At 54.2% G+C, this 18,798-nt stretch overlaps 5 protein-coding genes across 5 annotated transcripts; 3 read left to right on the top strand and 2 right to left on the bottom strand.

Annotated features, from left to right (window-relative positions):
• Window positions 1–4,593: 4,593 nt before the first annotated feature.
• H310_04772 (hypothetical protein) lies at window positions 4,594–5,969 on the top strand. The gene has a single exon (XM_008869270.1). The coding sequence runs from the start codon at window positions 4,652–4,654 to the stop codon at window positions 5,894–5,896; it is 1,245 nt and encodes a 414-aa protein (XP_008867492.1). The 5' UTR covers window positions 4,594–4,651; the 3' UTR covers window positions 5,897–5,969.
• Window positions 5,970–6,421: 452 nt separating this feature from the next.
• H310_04773 (hypothetical protein) lies at window positions 6,422–8,053 on the bottom strand. Its single transcript, XM_008869271.1, has 3 exons — window positions 7,682–8,053; window positions 7,056–7,618; window positions 6,422–6,968 (listed from the first exon to the last, which is right to left on the bottom strand). Exons 1-3 carry the CDS (start codon window positions 7,991–7,993, stop codon window positions 6,473–6,475), a joined length of 1,371 nt encoding a protein of 456 aa, XP_008867493.1. The 5' UTR covers window positions 7,994–8,053; the 3' UTR covers window positions 6,422–6,472.
• A 945-nt stretch (window positions 8,054–8,998) lies between these two features.
• On the top strand, window positions 8,999–14,805 carry H310_04774 (TKL protein kinase; the record flags this gene model as incomplete). Its single annotated transcript, XM_008869272.1, has 11 exons — window positions 8,999–9,679; window positions 9,736–9,898; window positions 9,952–10,037; window positions 10,094–10,268; window positions 10,325–10,436; window positions 10,498–10,575; window positions 10,636–10,719; window positions 10,768–10,994; window positions 11,045–11,227; window positions 11,273–11,402; window positions 11,446–14,805. Coding segments are annotated over 11 exons (2,261 nt in total), but the record flags the coding sequence as incomplete, so codon positions are not given.
• Window positions 11,414–16,987, bottom strand: H310_04775 (hypothetical protein). The gene is made up of 2 exons (XM_008869273.1): window positions 16,436–16,987; window positions 11,414–16,389 (listed from the first exon to the last, which is right to left on the bottom strand). The coding sequence occupies exons 1-2, from the start codon at window positions 16,451–16,453 to the stop codon at window positions 11,818–11,820; spliced, it is 4,590 nt and encodes a 1,529-aa protein (XP_008867495.1). The 5' UTR covers window positions 16,454–16,987; the 3' UTR covers window positions 11,414–11,817.
• Window positions 16,988–18,018: 1,031 nt separating this feature from the next.
• Window positions 18,019–18,566, top strand: H310_04776 (hypothetical protein; the record flags this gene model as incomplete). Its single annotated transcript, XM_008869274.1, has 2 exons — window positions 18,019–18,420; window positions 18,489–18,566. The coding sequence occupies 2 exons, from the start codon at window positions 18,019–18,021 to the stop codon at window positions 18,564–18,566; spliced, it is 480 nt and encodes a 159-aa protein (XP_008867496.1).
• Window positions 18,567–18,798: the final 232 nt, after the last annotated feature.

The following is an 18,798-nucleotide window of genomic DNA, read 5'->3' on the forward strand; positions in this document are numbered from 1 at the left end:
TCTTTGCCATTGTATAAATCTATGGAGGTTTATCGTCTGTGGGATCAAATGCCTCGTCACATTTATTCCCACATGACGAATGAGGTAAAGTACCGGAATTCGCCGAGTGAGCATTGCGCGGCTCCCTATCCACTCTGTTCTACGGGGAGACCATGGGGGGGAGATGTTTGTAGTTCCATTGACCCATACTAGTACCGTATACTTTTTTATTTTTGACTTAATAATATATTTAATTTAATATCTTTTGACTGGTCATGTTACATTTTGTGGGTCCCCTAGCCAAGTTATGAGCACACACTTATCCTGACAGTGGGGATTTGAAATGAATTATCTATTTTAATCATTAATACTACCTGCAAGAACATAACGTCAAGTCAACTCCAATGTATGAGGTTGATTCGTTTTTTAATTATAACCTTGCAGAATCTATATCAAGAGATCACAATTTTATATTGTTTTGTCGAAACCTCCAAAGTTCGTAGTCCCTGATTGGACAATACTCTCATGCCCTCGGACCAATCACAGATAAATGTAGCAGTCTATTTCACGTCGTTTTTTGTAAGGCTTTTCATGTCTAAAGCAGATTGAATTTATATATTGTCAATTCTTGTACGGGGTACTTCTATTGTCAATATTTCATGATATTTCTCTAGTACCTCTGGGGACATTTTTCCTTTGCTCACAGAGTATGGGGAGGACAAAATATGTTGAACTTTATTGAACAAGTGCTTATTGCGAGCTGTATTTGTGTAAGGTCCTGTAGGATTCTACAACGGTCGTGCAGAGGTTCCAGCGCACACTGACTGCTTGGCTTGTCGTGCATCGACGGCATACCCTGTACCACTCGGGCGTCAGGCGGGAGCTCTCCCTCGTTATTTAAAATATTCGAATTTTCTATATATTTTATATTTGTTGGTATTCTATTTTGAATGAATTGTCAAAACAGCCTGATGAACTAAAAATGCTGATTGTCTTATTGCTTGTTACTTGTGAAGTTGTAGCTTTATTGTATGGTCAACTTAGGGCGGTTTGTATCTCTAGGAGGACATATCGTTTATTGACAGTCCGCGAAGGCATCGAGGGGACTTTCATTCATATCTCTATAACCATATAAGGGTTTCCTCTGAAAATTTGTATGTGGACAGAGCTCAGTGGCATCTACAAGTTGTTTACAGTTAATGAATGCAAATCTTGAAAATGCATAACCTTTGAGATATTTTGCGGAAAGTAGAGCAATTTATCCAAATTTCTCACCAAACCCAAAAACCTCTATAACCGGATAAATAGTTTCGAGGGGTAATATTTTAATTAATTCGACCTGTGAAAGCCTTACCTCTTTAGAATTATACTGTGGTGCCAGTGTCGTCCATTCACGAAGTTCGGCATGGCCACCATCAGCGACGACGAATATGATGACATTACCAACTACATTCGACTTAAGCGTCCAAGAAATCTTACTAAAGAAGAACGTCTTGATATACTCCGTCTCCATGCTGTTTATCGCCGTGAAAACACCCGCAACGTGTCCGAAACGATCTCCCGGGTCCTAGGACGTAGCTTGAAAGTCGTCAAGGAGGTGTGGACAGAATACCGGAGATCGAGAACCGTCGTTGTCGTGCCCATTCCGTCATGTTGATTCCTCCTCGTCGGAGTCGTCTTCTGGACAACGTGACATTGATACCGAATAACTTTCAAATGTAATATTTGCATTGTAAAATAATATCCAGCTTTCCTACCAATTTTATTTCATACTCTACCTTTGAAATACAATAATGTCAACTAGCCCTAATCTCGGTCCCCTCGATGCCTTCGCAGATTGTGAATAACGGCGACATATTACTACAACGAGTATGAAGTGAGCAAGGTTCTGCAATATTTTTAAAGGAATTCCAACATCAATGATGCATGATAGTTAAGTATCATGTGCAGTACTAGGTCCTGACATGTACGTACATGTCGCGCATGGGCACTTTTTCTTCTTGCAGCTTGAATGCTGAGACAATATTGATGTAAAATTGTAGATTCACTGAAGACATATTCCGTCGCTCACTGTAATCCGAATTGCTCCGACACCCAAACTTGCCCCACCGTCCTCGCTACCGTGCCTTCGACCAACACCTTGCCGCCAATTATTCTGTTCGAGGGTCGGCGCCCCCAATTGGATGCATAAACCTCGCGCACACACCGAACGGTGCGGCATCTCAGTTGCGATAAGTCGGCTGTACATCGGACGAAGATTCGATTGGCCGGCTATTTTCATGCGACGAGGCAAGATGTGACGAGGCAGCGTGCCAGTGCTCCGCATGCTGTAGGGTTCAACAAACCATTGGAGCGGTTTTGACAACCATCCATTTCCTCTGGGGGGCGTCAATGGAGCGTGCTCCAGTAGGCCAAGTGCAGAATCGCAAGCACACGCATCCCAAACATGGTCGACCACGTTTCGCCTCTAAGGTGTTTGGGTGGAGGTATCCCTAGCAGACGTCGCAGCCGTGCGTAATGGGTCGTTTGTTGAAGGGAGGCGGGTGGGCTGGCACTGTCGCCTGTCGCCGACGTTGAAGATGCGTCCGACGTCATGGGCGTGCTGTGTTGTGATGAATCCTCTGACGACCCTGTTTTGATCAGAAGTCTGCGAGATCACGGTTGAAACTGGCCCGTCGTGCGAGTCTGTCTTGGCACGCCAGGTGCTGTTTTTAGAAACTCAGTAGCCGCCGTTTGCTTGCGGTGGTGGTGCTCGCCCTGGTCAAAAACTGTCCAACCCTGTATCCGCCCACCCCTCGGGAGTACGTACTCGTAGCGACCAGCAATTCCTCATCGCTTGGAGTTGCACTGCGCCTTGTCCGTCTTGTGAAACCACTTGTATCTCCTGCAAGCCCCTAGCCCAGGGAACACTGCAGCCCTGAAGGGGCAAGTCTATGCCCGGGGTAGGATATATCGCCTGTGATTCGCGACCGCTCTCCGGTGGAATGCACATTACCCGTCGTGCGACGCAATCCACGGCCAACGTACGTAGCTACGGAGATTCGATCGAGGTGGCTGCGGCACGAGCGGCCTGCCCGTGTTCAGCTCTGACCACAGAGAACGAACCATCGTCTGACGGCGTGTGTCATCAACGCTTCTTGTACATACGAGCCACGACGCGCTGCGACCGTTAGGGCATGTATCATGATCAATCTGTCACGTATCCTTGTGCTTGCATCCAAGAGGATACCCTCCCAGCGCGCAGCGGCAGCTCCAAATGTGGTCTGGCTAGCGGGTCCTGGTCAGGTGCGGGCAACTGAGGGTGCCGGCGCCGCTCGATCGCTCTACAAGGAGCCAGTGTCTGGGTCATGGTGGTACGAACGGCAAACGCTGTGTACCGTGCATGCTACACCGCTTGTGCACGTGGGGCACGAATCGATTGTGGGAGGTATAAGGTGGAACAAAGTCATAATGTGATAGAGGTCATGCCCAAAGTCGTGCTTGCGTATGCAGTCGCTTGGTTTGCTGCCACCACCACGTTGCGAAAGATTAGTGGAACCATTTACTTCATGTTCGGATGCCAAATGCATCGTTTGCAATTTTCATTTTTGTTTGCATTTACAATGCCATCCTCTCCTCAATTCACATCAACTTCGTGTTTAGCACTCTCCAAGGACGTGTGGTGGGAATTTTTGAAGGCGTAACGTGTCGAGTGCATTCGCATGGAGCACAGCAAACGTATTTATATCTCTCATAGTGAAGCAAGGTCGGGACAAATCCGTCCTCGAATTGCACACAATGCGGTCGATGGTCGGGGTTTCCACGTTTCGGCAAGGTTCACTGACACTGTTGTGCATCATGTTTTGCTAAATCCTACAAGTTTAACGATGTAACACGAAAGATGAGTGACGTGGGGCATTGCAATCCATCTAATGCGATCGCTTCCCCAGTAGCGCTCGAGTCGGCCAGCCAACACGATGAACCTCTCTATATGGATCTTTCAACGATATCAATTGTAAGCAAATATTGATTTAATCAGTATCCCACACTCACGGTACTGTACGCCGTCGTTGCGCCGCAGCGGCTTCGCTCCAGATGTGACAAATTCGTCAACGCCAACCTCGACTGACCCCTCGAAATGAAGAGAACGGGGCAGCCGCATCCAACTGTGTAGTCCATGGAACCTCCGGGCCAATCCCGCACCCCACCACCACGACTGGCCATCCGAGCTGGACTGTGATGAGCGCTGGTGCGGTTGTTCTATGCCCTCGAACACGGGGGGACGGGACGGGCAAACACTCCCATATCAGTGTCCTCCACGGATGACGAGTCGTCAGGGAGGTCCGATGCGGGCAGATCGGGCGACGCTCCTTCACCGGCATCGTGACATTCCTGCGACCGACACACGGCGGCGTGTGGGTGCATACAGTATTCGCCCTCGCCCAGTATTAATATTGCATACAGTGACCAAGTAGAGTGTTAAAAAATGCGATCTTGAAGTCGTGGCCACTCGATCAAGAGCGTCAGGTGGAAATTGATTGACAGGCCGGTGGACTCAGCGTACAAATGGTCGCCGGCTGGTAGTGTGGTCGCGGGTTTCGTCGGTTTTTTGTCGCCGCCACCCTCACCCAGATGCCCCGAGCTACCGGCTCATTGACCGACTCATTTCGAAATCCGCCTGGACCAACACGCCATGGGTGGCAATCTCTCGACGAAACACGCCAAGACGATCTTCGTCACACCGGACGGCGCGATCGGCATCACGTACGCTTACGCGCAAGAATACGCCAAGCACATGCCGTTCGAAATCAAGATGCCTGTGCTCACGCCCCGTCACGTTGCGCTCATCAAGCAAAACTGGTCGGCCATTTGCCGCGGCACAAACGCCTTCGACTCGACCAAGCACGGCTCGCCAGACAAGTTCTTTCACCGCACGTTCTACTCGCTTCTGTTTGCTGTCATGCCGTCCCTTCGCTGCATTTTCCGTTCGAGTTTGACGCTTCAAGGCAAATCGCTGGCGTCGATCATCAAGGTGATGACGGGCGTTATGTCGACCAGCAACATCGTTGAGCGAATGCAGACGCTCGCGGAGGGCCACCTCAAGTTTGGTGTGCGTAAAGATGATTACACGACGATGGGGGTCACTCTCATCCGCACGTTGGAAGTGATCAGTGGCAGCATCTGGACGAAAGAAGTCAAGGAAGCGTACTTGACTGCGTACTGCTTTCTGTACTACCTCCTGCTACCTGTCATTGCCAAACGCGCCCCCGAACCTGCGCAGGAATCGTTGCCGTGCACAGTGTCGGCCATTGAGGTCGTCGCGCCCAACGCGCGCCGCCTGACCCTCAACTATGACTTTCCCCTGCGTTTCCAGCCCGGGGACGGCGTCCTTCTTGGTGCAGGCGACACCAAGCGCTGCTTCCCCATTGCGTCCTTCCATACCAAGCCCACACATACGCTCGACATTGTCGTCGACCTCACAACGTCCGACTGGCTGTGCCGTCAAGCAATTGGGTCCAAGTTGCGGCTCTTTTGGATCGAATCGCACGTAAACTTTGAGATCGACACCCCCGACAGTCTCCCTACCAACGTCCTCATGGTCAGTCACGGGATCGGGTGTGCTCCGTTTGTGGCCATGATGCAAGGTCTGCGCAGTGTCCGCGACGTGTACAACGGCCATGTCGTGGCACTGCAGTGCGCCGACTCGATCGAAGACGTCGAAGCGTTCCAGTGCCCTCAAGGCGTCGGCGACTACCCCATCCATTTCTCGCCTCAAGTGACCCAAGCCAAGCTGCTTGAAATTGCGCCGTCGCTTCCCCAATTTGAACTGTACGTGACTGGTCCCCGCGACTTTGTCGCGCAGGTCGAGCGCGAGTACTTGGCGGCCGGCGGACGCAAGCGCGTCCACGTGTATTCGTTCGACAAGTACAACCGGTAATTGTGTCACACGCCAAGGAGCCGTCGCTCCTCGCAGGATGATTCACGTTAATTTATTGCATTCGTCGTGAGCACTCGCGCTGTTGGAGAATTGTCCACCTGGCTTTTCTGGGGCGACGTCGCGTTCCTCACGGACTCACTCGGTGACTGCGGCGTCCGTTGCCGACGTGTCAACTGTCCCGTCCCGTTCGAAAGCACAACGGTACAGAAAATCAAGGAAAACTGGGCCCCGTGCTGCGGTGAACACTGCGTGTTGGGTCCATGCCGTTGTTCTCGGCCGTGCGGGACAGCAACCTGAAGGCAGTGGTCCGTCTGGTTGAGAGGACAGTGTAAGTGCCGTGTGCCGCTTCTCGTCGCACGGACATCACTGCAGACGTGTGGCTTTGACTCGATGACACTCCATCACCTGACCGTAGACGCATGTTTCGGAGGGTTTCGCACTCTGTTCAACGCGATCACGAACGACGTGCTGTGGTCGCGTGTATTTCACGGCAACGTGTGCTGGCGAGTTGCGGCGAGATTCGGATTTGTGTGTTGACAAGGAAGATGTTAATGTATTACGTTCTTGCAGCATAAGTTAATTCGACGGCACTAGTTTCGTTCGCACGGACGCCGCGATGGATTTCATTTTCGGAATCGGGTCGTGGGTCTCCATCTTGTCCAAGATAGACAACATCTCGCTGTCCAGCATGACGTGGACATGACCCGCGAGGCTAACAAGACTCGCCACGTCGAAGAGACTCAGGATGAACACTGCGAACCGCACAATCGAACCCACGTCGTCTTGCACCATGCGGTACAGCGCCGACCCGAACGCGACAGCCAGGTCAGGCGACTTGATCACGAGCTCGCGATTCTTGTCGGCCAAGCACGCGTTCTTGATACAAGCCGCCATTTCCAACCTTGCTGCGTCGCCACGCGAACTGGTGGACGTCGCGCTGTCCTCAGCCAACTGCAAATAGTCTTCACAGTACTCGAGCAGCATGTCCGCCGTCAGGAGAGACGACCCGGGAAACAGTTCTGGCATCGAATCCACGTTCAACCAGTCCGCCGACGAAGCAAATGCAGCAGGGCTACAGACAAACATGTGAGAGATGTGGGAAATGCATCAAGACAGCGCTCTGAACGAGCCCAACAGGGGAGAGAGAACTCGATCGTACATGGGTTGGGCGTCGAGGGACCGCGCATGGTTTCGCACAATTTCAAACAGGCGCAAAAAGTTGCGTTCGCACCCCTGTTGCAAGTGAAAGTCGGCGACGACGTTGTCCGTGTCCTGCTTGAGTTGGATGGTAAACACGACTTCTTCGACGCAGAGCAGCCCCGTGACGGCGACCGTCCACGGCTTTTGGATTGTGTACTGAAAGCCCAATGACGACATGGTGTTGGCGAAGAAGTCGAGGCATTCTTCGGGGGTTGACTTGGTCGGGAAGGATGGGTTTACCTTGTGGTACAGCTCCTTTACATGCAACGGCGGCACGGGGCAGTCTTGTTGCTCTAGCCCGACTTCGATCGTCGGGGGTGAGATAACACATGGAGATTGCTTTTCGAAAGACTGCAGTGGCGACGAGGGGCCAACGGTACTTGGGACGATGAACGGTGTGCTCTGCAGGTGACTCTCGGGACTTGGTGTTTTTCCAAGCATGGGCATCATTGGGGGCGACGCGCTATAGACGGCACCCTTGTAAAAACCAGAGTTGGTCAATGGCGACGAACTGTACGACGCCTATAAGCACATGGATGAGGCCCTCGTGACACGGAAAGGCCGAGGTCTCGACGGTCAACGTACGAAGGGTGAAGTTGACGCGAATGCATTGTGAATGGATGCGTGGCGGTACATGTGGTTAGATTCCGCGAGGTCTCTTGCGCCCGCCGGCACAAACTGGACGTGGTCGGTGTCGAGGCTATGGTGGAGGGAGAAGTCGGCGCCGACGTCGTGGGATGAATACGGGGCACTGTTCATCGCGTACTCTTCGAAGGCATGTGTTCGTTCTTGGTCAGGGGAGTTTAGTACGTCGGAGGGCACCGTCGCAGGAGTTGCAGCTGAAGGGATGTCGATGCTGCGGCTCGTGCGGCGGCTCTGTTGCTTGCGGCTGGACATGTCAGCAAGTTGTTGGGCAATGACAGCGTTTCCTCTACGTCGGTGAGTGGATGAGATGGGGATGGTTTGAAATAAAATATGTCCGTTTCACGAATTCGGTTGCAATATAATGAAAAGTAGTCTCTCCTTACATATAAAACTTCCTAAATTAAATTCGTATTACCTGTGAAAATGAAATAAAAACGGACCCCTTCGACAACGTTCGTTGGCAGAGAACATCACTCACGGAAATCTTTTTGGAAATTTAACCAATCCAAGAGGAGAATGGAGTCATTTAAATTCGCAATTGGCCGAAACATTTTCCACAAATTCTCCAATGCCATTCGCTGAATAATCTCGTTTCGCACCGTTTAGTCCGCCATCTTGGCCGACATGGCAGCGGATGACGGGGAGGTCGAATGATGTTCCTGACTCGTACTGGTGTGTGCAATGCTCAGGATGATCCAAACCAGCACGAAAGGTCATCGTCGCAGCCACGGCGTAACCTCGTCTGGCTAGCTACAAATACTTCAAATTGTGCACGCAGGTTCGCCGCAGGAGCAATTCAAAATGAAGGGCCAGAACGAGCAAGAACATGTCGTCGTCGGTGCTTGATGTTGTCAACGCTTGTGACGTGAACATCCCTAGTCAGGTTGCTTTCAAAATGTTCGTGAGTGCTGTTTGCAACCGTCGTCATGCGCTCCTTCAATTCCCTGCAAAATGTACCGATGGGAGATCGATTCCCTGCATAATGTACCGATGGAAGAGTTCCTATTGTTTGTAGACCATGCTTCAGACGGTCTCTTGCCATGGGCAAGACCGCCACGGAGTATACGAACGTTCGCCTAGAGGATTGGGGAGTCTCCGGCTGACAGCAACGTTCCACTTTGACGCATGACGGTTGTGGAGAGTCTGGTCGATTCCTGTATGTATTTCATTTGTCAAAATAAGCAACATTTACCAATTTTATCCAATCATCCACTCGCGAATCCACCAATGACGTTGCATTCTGACTCGACATGCAACAAATGACGCGACCAGTTCCCGACAGCAACGGCGGCGGCATGGTGGCCGGGTCGTACAATGGGTCGTATGTATCCCACGACAGCATCTTGCTGACCAAGTCGAATTCCAAGTCCCCGTACATCTTGTCCTCTTTCACAGACGTCGACTGGTATGACTTGAACGTGACGCCGAACACGCGCCACGGGCGCAATTCGATCAGCGTCCTCCTCGGCCTCGACTCGATGCAGTCGTTGATTACGATGAGCCAGAAGGGAGAACGTCTCCCGATGATGGAGCATACGACAACGTACCCGTCGACAAGTCCAATGTCGGGTCTATACCGCCGGGTGCTTCCACGGCGGTGGCTCGAAAGCCACGCATTGCGACGGCTCATGAGCAACTGCGACGCCACCGAGATGTGGGTAGCGTTACTCGTGACGTTGGTTATGCTTAGCATTGCGTTTGCGCTGGCACATCTTGTCGATCGCAAAAGCAACAATCTCGGCATCCACCTCCTCTGTATGGCCGCTCCAGACAACTTCAGCGCAAAGACGGCCATCCTCGCGTCACCGTACTCGATGCTGAGCTCAATGGTACTCACTGGTAGCTGCATCGTCATATTTGGCGTGTCTCTCTACCTCGCAATTGAGTGTACTCACTACAAGCGTACGATCTTGGCAAATCGGACGAACACCAACCTCAGTCAGTTCACACGTGTCCAAGGTTTGGCAAAGCTCTGACTGAATTCTATGCAATAGCGTCCGTGTTCGTGCTACCCTGCTACGAGTACGTTTGGTACGTCCTCGTGGTGCTGGCGCTCGCCGGTATCGTCGTGTCCATGGCGGCGCTGCATATGTCGGTGGCGAGGTTCACGCGGCATCGCAAAACGTTTTGTTTTTTTCAATTTTTGCCGACTTCGTGGTACGATCGGTCATGGCATCGTCCGGTCTCCTCAACGAGGTGGGCGATGGTAGGATACGCCAGCTCGTGCCTGTCATGATGATCCAAAAATCAATTTCCAAGGCGGCGGTGCATCGGTCCATCAGCTTATCGGGACTCAGTACGATGTTTGATCGAACCATGTCATGGTCATGAGCATCGTCGTGCATGTTGCAGTGAGCGCGTCCATGCTGAGTGTGCTCTTCCTCGAGCGAAGTGTGCCAACCTTCTTCATCGCGTTCCACTGCTGCCTCTTGGCGTTTTACACTTGGGTCAAGCACAAGAGCTGCGTCCGGGCATCGTTTGACTACGTCTACCTCGTTCTCTGCTTGACGTCGGCAGTTGCTCTCGCGTAAGTTTAATGCTTGTGTTCCCGCGTAATTTCCATCACGTTTGTGCATGGCGCAGGCCACCGATTCTACTTCTGTTCCGATCGGAGATCGATCGATCCATTCTCGTCTGCGTCGTACAGAACGTTGTGGATTCGTTCTTCATCCTCGCCATCATGCTCACTCTGCGCGTAAGTCGCTCTTGTGGTCGCGTCACCGAGTGTGTTCGCGATGACCTGACGATCGTTGTAGGCCGATACAAAGTACTGGCTTGGCATCGACTACAATTCACTGCACACAAACGATCCTGCCCGAGTTTACCTCCGCTTGGTGCGTTCCATGCCCCTCGTCATCGTTTTTCCTTGACTGCGACCGGTGTGGTCGCCGCAGATTGCCGAGCAAGGCATCGCGTCGTCGTTTTCGACACGCACATCGGTGTATGACGTGCATTTCATGATCGAAGAGTTCAAATCCGTACGTCGGTCATGACGGTGACTCGATGTAACACAATTGGATGGATAGAACATGATTGACTTTTCCACGCTCCGTCTCGAAGCGGTCGTGGCACAGGGCGCGACGGCGGTCGTGTTGCGGGGCAGCATGCACCAAAACAGCAAACTCATGCACACGCCGGTGGCCATTAAAATGTACACGTCGCTGTTTGTCACGGAGGAGGACGTGCATCGGTTTTCAAAAGAAACGTCGTTCAATGTCCAGCTCTCCCATCCCAACATTGTCCGATTTCATGGGTAAGTGACGTCGCGCGGGGATGGCGCCGTTTGACGGGATCTCCGTGTAGCCTGTGTGTGGTCCCGCCCGCAATCTGCTTGATCTTTGAGTTCTGCGAATTGGGGTCCCTCGAAGTCGCACTCGACACGGACTACGGTCGGGCGCTCGATCTCGCGACGCGACTCAAGATGTGCCTCGATGCATGCCTCGCCGTGGCATATCTACATAGTTTTGACCCACCTCTCTTGCATCGGTACGTTCCAGATCATCTCGAGAGGCGTCAACATGTCGGTTGTAGCGACATCAAGACGGCCAACCTCCTCCTCGCGACGAACGGTCTCTTAAAACTGAGTGACTTTGGCGAGTCCAACTTGCTCGGCCCCAAAAGCGACGGCACCATGACAATTGTCGGGTCGGTCGATTTCATGGTAAGCATCTTCGACGACGAGATGGAAACGCGCTCGACCGTAGGCGCCCGAAATGATCTTGGGCGGGAAATCCAAGTCGGCCGTGTACGGCACCCCCGCCGACGTGTACAGTCTTACGGTCACATTGTGGCACATCCTCGTGCCAGGTATTGCGCCGTGGTCGGGGCGGTCGCATTTCGATGTGTACACGGAAATCATTCAAGGCCAACGGCCGCCACTTCCAGACAACTTGGCGCCAGGACTAGCCGACCTGCTGCGACGTGGGTGGGCTCCCGAGCCCCACAACCGCCCCACAGTCGACACCATGGCCAAGATAGTGCACACCATGTGGCTCGAAACGTGCCATCGACTACCATTACCACGCACCACGCGACTGGCGCTGTGAAGAGGACAAGTGCTTCTATTTATGACATTACTATGGTTGTGCATCGGGCTTCTTCTTGGATGATTTCTTCGCCCCCTTGGACGTAGCCTTTTGCTTCTGCAATTGCCGCTGGCGCCGCAGAGCGTTTTGCTTGCGTTGTTTCTCTTCTTCTTGCAGGGCGAGCCATGTAGCATCGTTTCCTACCGGTTCCAGTGGGCCTGCCGATGTAATCATCTCGGGCACGATCGAGGCGACGGAAGGTTGGCCCAACTTGATCGTGCCTTCTACTGGAGCCTTCTGGCGCTGTTTTGCCACTGGAGATGGGGCTGCCTTGTTGTTGCGGCGTTTGCTTGGTTTGAATGCAAACAGATCGTCTTCATCGGCTGCATCAACCAAGTTCAGGTCGACCACGTCGTCGCCGATCTCAACGTCTGCCTCAGTGTTGTACAGCTGATCCAGGTTGGCGGCAGGCACCGTCGTTGCTCGACTTTCGATTGCGTCTGCAATCTTGTCTAGCACATGCGCTTGGCCTGGAGTTGCCAAGAGGGAAGGAGAGGTCGCTGCGAGTGTCAAAATTTCTGGAGGTGTCTCCTGGTGGAGCACCGCCGAAGGGGTTGGTACCTCGAACAGCTCTTTCCTCAACAAACCTTGACCATTTGATAGTTCTCTTGACAGAGCGTCGACTGGATCCTGGACGGTTGCAGAAGTGGTGGCCGCAGCGTCTTGGGTCGATGGTCCAAACTCGTCCTCCGAGAACAACTTTTCGTTGACGACTGCGGGTGGGTTGTTGACACGGATGGGTTCAAAAGCCGACGTGGGAGCCGCGCTGCCCGTTCCGAACAAATCCATTTCAAAGCCGTCGACTGGCATGGCAGGTGTCATGCTGAGGACAGCTTGCTCCTGAGTCACTTTCGGTGCATCATCGTGAACGCCATGTGAAGGTCCGTCGCCAATATCTCCTTCGACGTCCCCCGAAGGAGTGGTTGGGGGCCGACACAGGCTGAACCCATTCATGTCTGCAGTCGGTGCCTTCCACCGTGATGGCAATACAGAATCGACCGGACTGCTTGTACGATGCTTCAGACTGGGCAACTCATCATCGGCGGAAGAGACGCGTGCGAAATGCGATGACTGTGGAGGTTCAGGGCCTGACAACATGTCGCCTTCCGTCGACGATGCGGTTCGTTGGGACTGAGGGAAGGAGGCACTTGCACTTGTAGCTGCCATCGACTCGTCGGGTTCACTGCCATGTCCCGCATCGATCTGCGGCTGCGCTTTCACCACCTCAGCGGTCCGTTGACTTTTTGTGTCAAAGGGCACAGCACCCTTGTCGCGTGAATCGCTCTGATCAACTTCGCACTCTTCGGCCCTCAACACACCACCAGACTCGAACAGGTTGTCAAACTTGGGTGAATTGTGGCCAGCCAGGCGGGTCAGGGGTTCTGCATTGGATGAGGTTCTCGGTGGTCGCAGTAAGTCCATGGACTCATCTTCAAAGAGGGCGTCGATGACGTCGACGGCTTTCGACGTGTTCGCCTTTGACATGCCAGATGCATGCCGCGAACGGCGTTTTGACATGCTGACATTGGTGGCCGTTGGTTCAGTCTCGACGCCATCGGGTCCGACCTCACAGTCCTCTCTCCCGGACACGTGCGCACTGGCCGACACGAACTTGCGACGCTGCACGACCGTTTTCAAACTCGGCAACGCATCCTCATGGTCGATGTCCTCATGGTCCGACGCAAATGGATCGTCCATGTTGACGACATGGCGAGGACGAGGACTCGTCTGACCTTGTTCGGACATGCCTGGTGCCATCAAGGCAGCATCGCCGTCAGGCACCTTCGCCAACTTGCGCTTGGTTTCCGAGCGAGTGTTGTCACCTTCCATGTCGCTGCCTTCGATCTCGCTTCCTCCGTACAAGTTGTCTAGCTTGGCCGTGTCTTGGAACAACGCGTCGATGTTGTCGCTGTTCGTTTTCGCTGTTTTTTTCGAGGATTTCGCGGCAGCAAGGCGTGATGTCCTCTGGCCATGTACTACCTTTTGGCGCTCCTCATCCGACGCAAACAGTTTGTCCATGTGTGCCTTGGGCAACGGGTGATCCCCTTCAACGCGATGACGGGCCGATTTCCTTGTTTTGCGTCGGCCGCCCGATGGTTCCTGCTCTTCGTTGGGCCTTTCGTCTTCAGTCGGCATGTCGTCTGCATCGTTGCCGTACAAGCTGTCCAACTTGGCCGCTTCCGACTCGAAGAGATCGGCAAACGAGTCCTTTCGTTGTACGGCATTGCGACCGGCTGCCCGCGATGGCTGTTTATGTGGGCGTCGCATTCGCTCGTTCGGAACCTTGTCGTCATCGTCGAAGATGCTCGCAGCCGTGCTATGGCGCGGCGACCTCGCCCGTCGCTCACGCAGTAGCAGTTTGAGCTCCGCCAGCTCGGATTCCAAACTCGTCAATTTATCGACTATAAGCGATTGGCTGTCGACACCTCCGCCGCCATGTTCCCTCGGCGCACTAGAGACAGCACCCGACGGGATGGACGCAAAGGCGCCCAACGAACGGCCCAGGGCAACCACGTACGTCCCAGTGACCGGGTCGTACTCGTACTCTTTCGACGACACGGTCGCGCCAAAGATGTCTCCGTCCGATGGGCGGGAATTCGTGGGGGCGGAAGTCTGCGCCAGTTGACTCCATCCCGATTTCACACCGGTTGACACAGGCTGGGTGGAAAAACGATCGACTAGCAGCTGTCCTGGTCTTGACGATCCGAAATTGCCGTACGGGTTGGCCCATCCTGCCTGCCGCATTGGATCGGCCGAACCTGGTTTACCACTCGAAGGCGGCGATGCCAACAGGTCGTCGAACGTGTCCCGGCGAGTTTTTGTCGTGGAGTCGACGATGTTTGAGCTTGTCAGTGTCGAATTTGCGGCTTGGGAATGCTGCTGGGGTTGCTGCGCCGCCGTTTTGACAACTTCGCGCGGGCCTTCAAAAACGTCGTCGAAAGTATCGCGACGCGAGGGGGCCGTGGTCGTCTGGATCATATCTCGTGGGAGGTGGTTAAACCGGTCGGTAGGTTGGGCGTGATTTTCAGACGTATTGCGACACTCATCGGTGCCGCCACGAATCCACAAGGCGGTCCGCGCCGCTGGCTCGAACAACTCATCCCGTGCATCATAGTCAGATCCACCCATCGCCCCGTCGTTATGTTTGAACCGATCGAAATGAGGTAGAGTCGGGTCCAAGCGAGGTATGGTCGTGGACGATGGAATTGATGCATGGGTGAAAGGGCGCGGCGCACAGGTCGACAACGGGCGCGCATTGGCCCATGCGTTTGATGACGACGCGCTGGATACATCACGCGGTGGTCCTGCCGTTGCGACGGGTTCAATAGATGGTTGGTCAGGAGAAATCGTAGCGTTTCTCGTCGTGGCAGGTTGTTTTGGCGGTGAATGGAGACCTTTACCCCCGAAAATTCGTCGAATCGTGGCTGCAAACCCGCCACCACTCTGTCGTTCTTGCGCTGCAGCGGGGGAGACTTGGGCTGGCACACTGGCAAACTCGGACGAGCCAGCATAACTCACCGAACTCTCGTTCGAAGCCATGTGGGGTGTATTCACAGCGTTTACCACCACAGATGATCGATTGAAGTCGCTGGTCAAGAAGGCATCGCTCAGGCGGCTACCTTCGACGTCTGTGATCGCATACGTCGTCGGAAATGGTGGTCGGTGGGAGGGACGGCTTAAAGGCGCCGCCTCGGCCTCGAATTCGTCCGACATGTCAATTTCGTTGTTGTACATTCGCAGGTGCTGGTCGACGTGCGCCGAGTTGGTGAAGACAGTGGAATGGAATGCGCGAGGGTTGGTGGAGGGTCTGGCCGCAGGTTTCGAAAACGGCGACAAGTCTTCGTCCGACCCGACCAGTAGCATGTCGTCAAATACGAGGTCCGCAAGCCGCTGTGTCTTGGGTGCAGATGCTACGTTGGCTTTCCTGTTGCCATTACGTGGCCCAACACTGGCCCAGCCCGACGGGTTGGGTGCAGGGACCTTTGAAGCCGGGCGAGGCATTCCCATGGAAGATGTCGGCGGTGATCCCTTGTCGTCGTCCATGAACCAGCTATCAATGTGATCGTTCAAACGATGTGCCGGTGCGGCATGTGATGGAGGCGACACTGCCATCGCAGATGATGGTTTCGACTTCTTCGATGATTTCGATGATGACATGGCACCTGTGATGGGCTGGGAAGCGGGAGTTGAGGCAGTCACACCACTTCGAATGGACAGAGCATTATTGCATGTCGTGCACACACGCATCGGCTTGGACGGGTTTGTTGCTGGGGCAAAATGGGAGCACCCCGAGCAAATCACATTCCCGCACCTCCGACAGTGATGTCGGCGCTTGATGAGAGAGAACGTAACGTCGCAAACGTAGCAAGCATGAGCCTCGTCATCACGAACCCATGTGACTCCACTATCAGCTTCCTGTTTCGATCGTTTCGGTGACTTGGCCTTGTTCGACGACCGTTTGTCGTTCGGCGCTGGGATAGCCGAAGGCGTCGAGTCTGCCGTAGCTTTCGTCAGCGGGGCCCTCTTTGCCCTCCGGGAAGTTGTGTAGTGGTCGTCAAACTCCTACGTTGTGTTACACGTCACGAGGACCCAAGCATCCATCACGTACGTCGCTTCCAGAGGACATTCGATCGCGCGTTGCCGCGGAGGATTCAATTTTCGCAACCTAATGCTCCAATTTGATTGGCCATAATTCGAACCAAGCCACCAACATTCCCATGTCGTCTCGAATACGACGCGATTGCAAGTCCGCAGCGCGTTGCGAGGTGGCCTCACTGCCGTCACGTGCTCACTGTCCGAAGTGCCGGGGACAAGCGCGTTTGTCGTTCCTTGAGGATTGCAGGAAGTATAGGAATCTCCTCGCTTCAATCAAACCACCTCGACATCCTCGCAATCGATAGAAGCAACGGAATGTTGGTTTTATATGGGCGAAATACTGACATCTTCATGTTGTTGTGGTTCGCGCGACCTTACTGCCTCGTGCTGGAGTCTTGCGGCTTGTCCTGTCGTGTGGTGGTGCAGTGCTCCGTCCTCGTGGGGCATCCAGTCACACCACAAGCCGTGTGTGTGATGTAGCGTGATGTTGCTGACGTGCTCGTCGGCGGACGCGCGAGTGTCGAAGATCGTGGCGCATGTCATCCCTGCACAAAGAAAGGCCCGCTTCGACGCGATTCTGATGGACACGCACAAAGCGTGGCCACTCGCGCGATTCCACGCACTTCTCCAGCACATCTGTCGTCATTGCTACATGCCAGTGACGGGGAATCGCGCCGCCCTCATATTTCGCCACTGCGTCCTCTACGTCCCGGCGAATGCACGACGTGCCCACGAGTTCACACACGATCGCATTGCTCCAGCCACAAACACCCCAACCACACCGTCGTCCAGTCCACTTTACCGTATACTGTACGGTAAAGTGTGGAAAATATGAGTCCCCGCCCTCTCGCTCTCCGCCATCAACAATGCGAATCCATCAGGCAAGCGCAGGGCGACGACGCCCCGCGCCCCGATCTCCTCCAACCCAAGCACAGATGCGCGCCAAATGGCTCGGTACCACCGACTCTTGGTGGGTTTTCACGACGAAAATGGCCCAAGTGCAAGCTGAGTCTTGAAAGTTCAATGTGCACGGGTGCTGCTGCGCGGACGCGACCAGGTCCGCGACCGCGATGAGAAGCATGCACGGGATCGACAAGCACATGGCGGCAGTCGTCGTGCCTCGACGGCGGCGTTGGAACATCGTTTTCGAGCGTTGTGCACGTGCGTCGGGTCGTTGAATGTATGGGTCCGTCGTCGGTTTAGGCGACCGAGCGAATGGAGGACAATGCCCGCGACAGTCCTTTGCAACGGGACACCGGCCTGGTACTGTGCATCGCCCGCGTGTGTCTTTGCACGGCGACACAGCACCTTCTCGACACAACAACCACACACAAGCGGTGTCGCGAGGGGGGGCCCTACCGCCGCATCACGTCCGCCCCATTCGATGGCCGCTGTCCACCGCGGTTGACGGTGCCGACGACGTGCTGCTGGAGTCGTTTGAGCCGATCAAGCCGATGTGCACGTGTTCCAGGCGGCGATTGGGCATTTTCGAGCCAACGAGGCGAATTCACATGGCGTTGCACACGGTGGCGCCAGCGGCAACTTCAAGATGGCAGAGGGCGTTGAGGACCTTGTCACTTTTTGTTTTCCTACAACATGCGCCAAGTGTTCGCGCAGCTGCCGTCGTACAACCCGTTCGTCGGGTCGTTCCACCACGCCCCAAGCGCGGGCAACCGCGGCGCGGCCTATTTTGCAGGCGACATTGTGTTTGCGCCCGAGCTCGAAATGCGAAAGAAACTCCGCCAGAACCCGTTCGCAGGCACGTTTCACGCCCTCCCGGGGTACTACGACCCGCTCCATGGCCTCAAGAACTTTCGCAAGACTCTCAAACAAACGACGGAGACATACGTCGAAGTCGTCGACCTCGACGTACGCCACTCCGAGTCGTCGGTGTACTTGATCACAAAGGCGAGGGCGGCACCACCTCACCGGGCTCGTTCTCGAAGCGAGTCGGACCTCTCTGCCATCGTCAAGCAGGTTGCGAAACCCAAGACGACCGTACACCGATCGCCGGGGTCTCGCCGCTCCAGTGTCTCGGACGTTGCAAAGGTCAAACGCCAACGTAGTCGAAGCCATCAGATGAAAAGTTTACCGTTTGCTGCATGACGAGGGAGCGGAACATCGTGCGTTCGCTTGTGCTGTAATCCCATCATATTTATTTCATTCACGGCGAATCCCCAGTCGAATCTCCGGTGACGCTCGTCGGCATGGACGATTGTTCGAGCTGTTTCTAACGGGATATGCATTGCTGCGTGAGTGAGTGCTCCTCGTCACACCGGCCACTTCGTCCGCTCTGGGCATGTGCCTCGATCAACTCGACGGAGCGTGCGGAGCACAGATCTTGTTGTGTTTCTTTTTCTGGACTTATTGTTAGTA

The sequence above is a fragment of the Aphanomyces invadans genome, assembly GCF_000520115.1.
Source record: "Aphanomyces invadans strain NJM9701 unplaced genomic scaffold supercont1.8, whole genome shotgun sequence".
In the NCBI taxonomy this organism is placed as follows: Eukaryota; Oomycota; class Saprolegniomycetes; order Saprolegniales; family Verrucalvaceae; genus Aphanomyces; species Aphanomyces invadans.

Excerpts from the sequence above, each read along its gene's own strand:
- H310_04773 (XM_008869271.1), bottom strand. The coding sequence starts at position 7,993 with ATGTCCAGCCGCAAGCAACAGAGCCGCCGCACGAGCCGCAGCATCGAC. Across the intron at positions 7,619-7,681 it reads TCGCGTCAACTTCACCCTTC|GCGTCGTACAGTTCGTCGCC; the intron begins GTACGTTGACCG and ends ATGTGCTTATAG. Across the intron at positions 6,969-7,055 it reads TCCCTCGACGCCCAACCCAT|CCCTGCTGCATTTGCTTCGT; the intron begins GTACGATCGAGT and ends GTTTGTCTGTAG.
- H310_04772 (XM_008869270.1), top strand. The coding sequence starts at position 4,652 with ATGGGTGGCAATCTCTCGACGAAACACGCCAAGACGATCTTCGTCACA.